General features: G+C 42.6%; 1 protein-coding gene across 10 annotated transcripts in view; it reads left to right on the forward strand.

Moving 5' to 3' along the window:
• Positions 1-9,434, forward strand: part of Lef1 (lymphoid enhancer binding factor 1) — a 115,306-nt gene that overhangs the window by 2,807 nt on the left and 103,065 nt on the right. For all 10 annotated transcript variants that reach the window (XM_031375526.1, XM_031375521.1, XM_031375519.1 and 7 more), the window contains exons 2-3: positions 810-876; positions 2,359-2,492. In XM_031375526.1, coding sequence (XP_031231386.1) covers positions 810-876; positions 2,359-2,492 — 201 coding nt within the window. The remainder of the gene's footprint in view (positions 1-809; positions 877-2,358; positions 2,493-9,434) is intronic.

Below are 9,434 nucleotides of genomic sequence, written 5' to 3' on the forward strand. Positions count from 1 at the left end.
TTGGCCAGACTGTAGAGTAGCCCCGTTCTTTCTACTGGAGTAGTCTACACTTCAATCTCCCTCACATCTTTTTAGTTTGATGAGAAAAGCCTGCTTGGGAAATCGAAAACTACCAGGGCTGGGTGTTTGAACTGTTCATCTTTCCGCGGTGGAAGTGGAGCAGGCAGAGCCACGGAAGACGGTGAAGGGGTCATACCACCGTTTTGCACGTGGTTGAGTCGGGTCGGTGGTGCTTACCAAAACTGATATTAACTGGGCCACCTTTTAGATGTCTATAACCCGACTCTCAGTTTCCCTCCCATTAACCACAGACCAGTTCTACTCTGATGGCTTGATAGCACTCGGCCTGAAAGTTTCAGCTAGGACTCCTCTCAGGCAATTTCCCTAAGACCTCAGCAAAGTAGTTCTTTTGTTTACGTTACCAGATCTCATTTTCCGTCACAAAATGTTGTTTCTCGTGGCCTTTTAATCAGGTCTTGTCAAAGTCAACCAAAGCTGAAGAGGTTTGCACGTCCTAGAAGCTGGGCACCCAGCAAGTATTGATGCGTCGTTGGTAGAACAGAACATGTCATTTCTAAATTTACTTATTTTTTTGCCACCTTATTTTTGTTTCAGAGTACCTAATAATCATTCAAAAATACACAAGGAAAAGGTTTTTCCAGTCCTCAAGTCTAGTGTGTCCTTAATTTTAACTAAACGAGTAAACCGAGTTTAACCTAAATCTTTACCTTTAAATTAACAGCAGACCCATCTGTTACAAACTCTAAGGTGATCTTCTTTCTTTTGGGGGTGGCCATTCACGCCATTAGGTGGTCAGACAAGCACAGTCCTCTCAGGAGCCCTACCACGACAAGGCCAGAGAACACCCCGATGATGGTAAGCCGGATTCTCTTTCTCCCCACTTTACCACAGGGCACATGCAATGTGAATATCTTATTTTATTTTGATACTTCTATTTGAGTAGGGTGGAACCAGGTATGCAAGACTACCCACGTACTGTTTTACCAGAATGACCAGAAATTCCAAGCTTCTCTTGTGGTGCATATCACATCCTTAGGAACCATGTCTTGCATGAGTCTGGGCCTTTGGGTTTCTATTGGCTTTCAGATTCTTAGAGAAGGGATGATTCTAAAGAGTAGTTTTCATTTGCAAACTGCTGCCTGTGGGTTCTCAGTGCAGTGAAGGAAGGCAGTGGCAGTGTGTGGGCAGATGTATCATGGTCAGTAACTTAGCTTGTAAAATAGAAAAACTATTAGAAGCTACATATATCAAATGATAGACATTTCTCTCATTGTTGACTCTTGTCAATACTTTAAAAAAAATCACACACACATACAAACTTACATGCAAACATACACTCCCAAACACACACTTATTCTCTCTCTCTCTCTCCCTCCCTCTCTCTCTTTCTCTCTTCCTCTCCCTCCTTTTTTACTCATTTCATGTTTAATCAGATCACCATAGGGTTCACTTGCTCATCAGTTGGCATTTCTGGTCTCCTTCAATTACTTAACAATTGACCCGTCTAGAATGGAGTGTTTGTCCACTCGGTGTAGACCAGGTGGCAGGGAGAGAGCTCTAGATCACGCTTCCTTTTTGGCAACAAGTAGATATAGTAACTTGTACACAGTAAATTAAAGTAAATAAATAAAGTCCATATAGTAAATATAGTAAAGTATTTTAAAATACATTTTAAAATAAATACATTACTGTAAAGTAAATGAGTTACTTGTATATAGTAAACTAAAAATAAAGGAGCATTTCTTTGATAGACTGTAACTCTAGGGATGATTATTACTTCCAAAGGTTAACTCACTACAAATTTGGGTTTTAATCATACACTAGATCCATTTTTTTCTCTCTTAATAAAAGTCTAACATTTGGTCTAACATTCAGAGGCACAGGAGGAATTTTTGAACTTGTCTAAAAGAAGAATCCTTTAATGTATAGTAAATGTGTACGTGTGTTGGGGGTAGATGGCCTTATATATTAACATTTCAGTTTTTTAGTTTGTGTGTGTTCCCTTGTGTTTCTGTGTTTCACAGTCCAGTTTGTTAGCATTAGAACAAATTAGGTTAGATGAATAACACTTAGTTTTGTAAAAACGTCAGTCAGTAGTGGAAGTAAATTGAACCACATGTTTTTTTTTTTTAAGCATCTGGTTGGCTGTTAAAGCCATCGAGGAGCATAAATACTGTCACTCTAAAATAGAGCCTAGTAGTTCACTTACAGTATTTTATAAACAAATATTTTATGTAAAGTCTGGCCTGTCTTAGAAGCAGAAAATTTTCTGATGAAAAAGGGTGTGATATAAAAGCAAAGTTGATGCATCTTTGATTGTTCTCTGGCTTCTCCCAGGAAAGCACCCAGACGGAGGCCTGTACAGCAAGGGACCCTCCTACTCCAGTTACTCTGGCTACATCATGATGCCCAATATGAACAGCGACCCATACATGTCAAATGGATCCCTTTCTCCGCCCATCCCGAGGACAGTGAGTAACATGCTGATGTTGAAAATTATTTTCAGACGTGCAAATTAATTCGTGTTACAACAGAATGCTTATTTCCTCAAACACACTGCCAATGGCTTCCTTGTATGAATCTTAGCCATCCCGTCATTCCCTAAGAGCTATGCAAAGAACGGTGGCCAGAGAACAGTGCTGTCTTTCTGTCTCCCATTTGGATTTTTAGATTTGGGCTGACGGACTGAGATGAATTAAGTAGAGATTCACGAGTTATGAGATCAAATGGGGGCAAGTCGGCAGAGCTATGATTTTTTTTTTTATATACGTGCTGTGTTTCTGTGCTGATGATGATGGGATTGGGGGAGTGGATTTCATCTTTCAGTTAACTAAGGACCAGGCAGCTTTCAAAGTCCTAAATAGCTGTTTAGAGTGAGAACTACTGAGGCTCATTTGGATCTAGACATTGAGAATGTGATTTTGGCTTTTGAAAATGTCTTGCTTTATTACATTAGCTATTGTTTTAAAGGGGAAGCACAGAGGAACCATTTTCACTTGGTTGTCAAATGGGGAAATATCTGAAGATCATGTAATGAAAGTTGTTGCTATTTCGTTCGTTATTTTACTTAAAGTTGTAAGAAGAAATGCAGTGTCCTACAACTGCATTATGCTGGCGTGTACAACATCATGGATGTCACGTGTGTCTTTTGGTCCGCTGTCTCTTTAACTGGGGGTAAGATGGCACCTGTGTCTAGAGAACGAGTGGGCGGTAACTTGTAGAAGATGTGCACGTGATCACACTGGCGAACACACCTAGTATACCCCCACTTTTTGGAGAAGCTGCTGGGGCGGTCATAATTAGTTGTCTGTTCCCAGTCCCACGTCTCCACCACCCAAGCCTAGTGAAAAACACACAGGAATGAGTCTCCCTGATGGGTGTTTGGGTTGGGGTGAATCTCAATGCTTCTACAAACTGAGAAGTCCCTCAGAAAACCTTGGGGGAAGGGGTGTCACCAATGCCTCATGGCAGTCTGAGAGCTGGTAGGGCCACCAAAGAGGCTGACAGGAAACGGCTGGCAATCAAGTGGAGTGAGAGCTTGTGGGTTATCTCAGTGGTATAAACCCTTGATGGTTAAAATGATAGGTGTATGTGAAGGAGGTGGGCCTTGTGATTGCAGACTTACTGTGATAATTCTTCTGCCAGGTGGATATTTAAACTAAGGCAGGGACCATGTTTTTTTCTCGTTTTCATAAAGCAGTTGGTCTGGGACTCATGGGGATCAAATATTGGAGATTTTTGTGATGTTGGTTACAAGGAACTTCCCTCTCCCCGTTATTTTAAAACATTTCAAGTATTTAGTGATATTTAATGCCTGTGTAGTGTGAAGAATCTTCTACCTAAAATGTGAATGAACTAATAAAGCAATTATAATCTATTTAGAGATTAACCTCCCTCCTCCCTTAAACACACACACTGAAAGTGCTTCTGGGTTTTAAAACTTGTAGAGAATTTGTTGAGCCAGATAGAGAAACATATCTGATTTTTTTTTTTTAAGTTGTGCAGGTTTTTTATTTGTTAGTTTTGTTTGTTTGTTTTTTACGGGCTGCATTTTGGATAAGGAACAGTTGAAGATTTCTATGAAAAGACTAAAAGATCAACAGATAGTCTTTTCCAATCAAGTTAGAGTTCTGGTAACAGAAAATCACTTCCCACACTGTTTATGTTTTATCCACAGGTACAATGTGTACTGGATTGTGGTTTATTTCATAGAAAGACTAGATGCTTCTCTCTTCAGAGAAGAAATTTGGGAACGTAGTGTAATAATCTTCCTCGTATTTACACAAATACAAATATTGAAAATAATTCTTTCCCCTTTAAGCTAGTACTCTGTGTTTGGTCTCTGTGGCCTTTTCTCCTTATTCCTCCAGTGAATCCATTTTGGTGTGCGCACGCATGTGTCTATGTACCTTATAGCTCAGCACCATTTTGAAATGTCAGAGTGAAAGGTATTTTCTGGTATGTATGTATTGAACTGTTGACATCTATGAATCAGTCACTCATCGCTTGGGGAAGATTTGTGGGCTGAGCAAATGTCACTAGGTGTAGACTCTGTCCAGAGAGCCTTTCCTCTCTTCTGTTGTCTGTGCTGAATGCCCTTCCATGTGAAAATGTATCCATGTTAGGTATGTTTTATTGAGAGACCCCTGCAGTTTGCACAGTTCCAGGAGCCTTTCCGTTTTAACCACAAGGCTATGTCAATTCTTTTCAGAGTCCAACTGAAGTGAGTTACAATCTTTGGTTTTTAATACCCAACAGCTGTTGGTAATGTTTCTGAGATCAAACACACTTTAACCGGAAGGCGGCCTCTCTTCTTGGGCCTAACCACACTTCTCTCTTCCTCCTTCCTTCTGTCCCTGGTAGGACTGTTTGTGTCACTGACATCAGCGATGGTAAACTTTCTTAGATGGTGTCAGGAGCTGGTGGACCATTTGTGTTTGAGTCTCAGAGTGGGAGCAGCCTGGTGACTTGAATTTGCATTACAAACAATTCCTGGTTTATTGCATCTGCTGCTTGTGAGATGGAGGGAGAAACATCTGTGGGAGGGTGAGGTACCAACAGGGCCCCTCTCCTTTCTGTGACTTAACTGCTGTTCTGAGATTCCAGCTGTGGCCAAGTGGCACACCCAGGGAGGCCTCTTCTGAAATGTCCCTATAACCATATGCCATTGCTCCCGTTTTAAGCCAGGTACCTTATTCAGGAGAACTCCCTTCATCCATCCACCTTCCCTTCTGCAAGGACATTTTAATTGGGACCTCCTTTTAAAACTGGAACCTTTAAGGGATATCTATACCAGGTATCTCATGAACGAGTTTCTCCTGGAATCTTAAATACCAGTTTTCAGTTCAAATAAACAAAGCAGCTATGGCGACCTCCTTTGTGTCATTGTAAGTTCTTCAAGCACAGGGTGAGGAGCTGTGCAAGCCTGTTACTATTTCAGAGCCAGGACGCCAAGAGTTTATCAAAAAGCACACTCCCAAACATTTCTTTCTCTGAAGCTTATGTCCAAAAGTAAGGCCAGATGCTGAGGTATAAAAACAACAAAAACCAAAATACCAGTGCTTTGTGTCCCAGGCGTAGTGGGAGAGCCTGAGTGTTCAGGCACAGTGTGAATTAGCCTCGAGATCAGCTGTTTTCACATAGGAAACTTCCCTTTGGTGTAAGATCATCCTGTAGTTAATCACCCTGGGTGTCAAACTTCCATTTGTCCCTCCTGCAGCCCAAATGGTTAACACCTTACAAGAGAAGCCTTCTAGATCTCCTCTGAAGCCTGGGAGAGTCAGGAAGCTGCCTGATGGCCCCCGACCACAGTACCTCTGAATCATGAGAACTTCGAACTTTCTGGTTCTCTGTGATCTTCCTCAGAGAGATCTTGTGGGTAGCTGCCCTGTAAATTGTTATTTTTAAAAGTAGGAATAGCTGTCGAAATGGTATAGGCTTTTAGTTATTTAGGATAGTTCTATTGTGCTAACTGGTGTATTCTTTTAGGGGATAAGCATTTGAAATTCCGATGAACAGACTTATGTCTAATAGATCTCCCATTCCTGACTTTTGTATTAAGTTTACAAACAACTAAGATTTGATTTTTGTCATGTGTTCACTTCTGGGACAAAGGAACTGAGGTAGATTTGCCTAACTATGAAGTTTCTGAATACCAATATGCCAGTGTTATCTGGCTTTGAAATAAATGTTAAAAATAAGTAAACAAAAAGATGGTAGCCCAGGGGTAGTAGGCCTGTGGCTTCCACCTTGTGTGAGTAGCCTGAGGGAGGGGGCCTGTGGCTTACACCTGTGTGAGTAGCCTGAGGGAGGAGGCCTGTGGCTTATACCTGTGTGAGGAGCCTGAGGGAGGAGGCCTGTGGCTTACACCTGTGTGAGGAGCCTGAGGGAGGAGGCCTGTGGCTTACACCTGTGTGAGGAGCCTGAGGGAGGAGGCCTGTGGCTTCTACCTGTGTGAGGAGCCTGAGGGAGGAGGCTGTGGCTTACATCTGTGTGAGGAGCCTGAGGGAGGAGGCTGTGGCTTACACCTGAGGGAGGAGCCTGAGGGAGGAGGCTTTTTGTGCTACAAGGAGCTACCTGATTTGATTTCTTGATGAATTAATTTTAATTTTCTGATTCCAGATGTTTCATTTCTCACAGCTAAGTATGCTGGCCCTTCCCTCTTTACCCTCAAGCATACGATATATTTTCCAAGTGTATTTTGTGTAATATTTGCATGTGGCTTTCAGGAGAAGGTGTGGGGAAATTCCTCTTTAGAGTCTCTGCTTATTCTATCTGGTCCTTCCTCTCACTACACCACCACAAAGCCGGGGAAGACTCATGATTGACAAGAATTTGGAGCAGTTACCATTCCTCCCCGCAGATATCTCCAATCTCTAATGATTTTGCTTGCTGTAGTACGCCAGGGAGCAATGCTCTTAGGAGTGGACACCATGTGCACTGACCACTGAGCCTCGCTTAGTCTTTTGAATTGACCCTTGCAGGGTTCTTGTTTGCTTGTTTCAGAAAGACATGAGAGCAGCCCCAAATACAGTAATTTTCACTAACTCAAGACCACTACCACAAACTGGGAACAAATCTTTTGATGTCCTCTGGCTGGTTTTGATTGTTTGAGACAGGGCATTACTATATAGGGCCTCAAATTCACCAGGAATACAACTGCCTCTGCTCCCCCAGTGCTGGGATTGAAGGCGTGACAACCAGCTGAATCCTGCTGTTTGAGAGCGATTCTGCAGCCTCACACGTCTTGGCTTTTCTTCTCACCAGCCTCCTTGTTCTAGCTCGGTCTTCAGCATACACCTTTAGATGATTTGCAGAGCTGGACACTCGGCAAGCGTACCCGCTGAGAGTACCCGCAGCTGTAGAGATTTTAAAAGTAACTCTGCTAATTCTGTAGGCAGACCCATTTATTTATTTACTGAAAATTTTTAAGCAATCAGATCCACTCTCTTTTTTTTTTCTTCCTGACTCCTTTGTTTCCCATTTACATAGTATGGGTAAGATCAGGATTTTACAGATTGGTCTCCCTCTGATTTTGGAGAATGACTTGGGAGTTTAAAAATAAGACATTCTAGTGCTGTCTGTGACTAGCAGGAAAAGCACATGCACACTATTTCCAAGTACACAGGGCACACAGCAGCTAGCATGTCCCAGGAGATGCTGTCATAGGCCTGAAGGTTGGGTTTCTAATGGAGGCACATATACAGCCAGTATTTAAGCTACTGCAACAGGCAGGTCCAGTCACCGCCCTGATAGACAAGAACTAGCTCTGCTCAGGCCACTCCAGGGAGCCTACTTCATTTAGAAAAAGGCTGGGGATGTAGCTCATTTGGCAGAGTGCTTGCCCAGCTTGAATGAAGTCCTGGGTTCAGGGCTCTGTGCCACAAAACTACTGTGGTTACATACATGTCTGTAAACCCAGGAGACTTGGGAGATGGAGGCAGGAGGATTGGAAATTCAAGCTAATCCTCGCCTACATAGGAACTTAACGAACAGCCTGAGCTATGAGAAACCCCATGTCCAATTAAGAAAAGCTGGACTGGAGGGCAGGGGCAAGGACAATGCATAGTAGCCATAGATTTTTTTTTTTTAAATAACTGTTAAACATATACCCTCGGGGGCTGGAGAGATAGCTCAGCGGTTAAGAGCACTGACTGTTCTCCCAGAGGTCCTGAGTTCAATTCCCAGCAACCACATGGTGGCTCTCAACTATCTGTAATGGGATCCGACGCCCTCTTCTGGAGTGTCTGAAGAGTGACAGTGTACTCATACACATCAAATAAATAAATCTTTAAAAAATATATGTGCACACTACACATACACACACACACACACACACACACACACACACACACACGGAACCAAACAACTTGTACTCATAGCTGCTTAGAAGGCTTGAAGCAGGAAGATTGAGTTTAGGAATTCAAGGCCAGCCTGAGCCAGCATAACAAGGTGTGTGTGTGTGTGTGTGTGTGTGTCTGTGTGTGTGTCTGTGTCTGTGTCTGAGTTAGTGTCTGTGTGTACATTAACTCATGTTGCTTTTTAAATACTGCAACTTAAATTTTTTAAATTTAATTTTATTCATGTGTATGTGTGGTCTGCTTAGTGCATACAAATGAATTCTGGTGAGTGTACGCCATGATGAGCATTGTGTGTAGAGGTCAGAGGACAACCTTAGGGAGTTACTTGTTCCCTCCTTCCACCGTGGACCCCAGGGCTTGAACTCAGGTCGTCAGGTGTGCACAGCAAGTACGTCCACCTGCTGAGTGAGCCATCTCACACCAGTCAATTTTTAAAGAAATCATAATATAGGAATCATTGTTTCCTTATAACCCTGCAAATCATCTTAAAGATGTAAATAATCCAATATGTAAAATTTGGAGGCCTAATGTCCCAAAATGAGTTAAAGCCCAACAGCAAACCCTGGAAATGAATAGGAGTGGAGAACCAGGACTCTTAATCAGAGGCTGTGCAGTAGGGTGAGAACCTCTAACTCAGCCTCTGGCCACCCAGCAAAGTAGACATTTTCTTTTTCTTATTTTTGCAATTGTCTACAGGCAATGAGTCTCTCGAAGCTCTATTGCTGGGCATTGTGACTTCTTCTGCTTCCTCTATAGCACCTGGTGACAGTTTTGCAGAAATCACATTTTGATCTCCCTCAGTGATTAGGTACTGAGGTGATATAATATTTGGTTCAGTAGAGATGGATTAGCCAGGCCTGGTGGCAAAGGCCTGTGATTCATGTTACTCAGGGGGTTGAGGTAGGGAACTTGCAAGTTTCAAGACAACCTGGAAAAAACTCTGTAAGATCCTGTCTCAAAAAAGAAGGGACAAAGCTGGGCAGTGGGTGGCCCACGCCTTTAATCCCAGCACTTGGGAGGCAGAGGCAGGTGGATTTCTGAGTTCAAGGTCAG

Source organism: Mastomys coucha, unplaced genomic scaffold (genome assembly GCF_008632895.1).
Source record: "Mastomys coucha isolate ucsf_1 unplaced genomic scaffold, UCSF_Mcou_1 pScaffold16, whole genome shotgun sequence".
NCBI classification, from domain to species: Eukaryota; Metazoa; Chordata; class Mammalia; order Rodentia; family Muridae; genus Mastomys; species Mastomys coucha.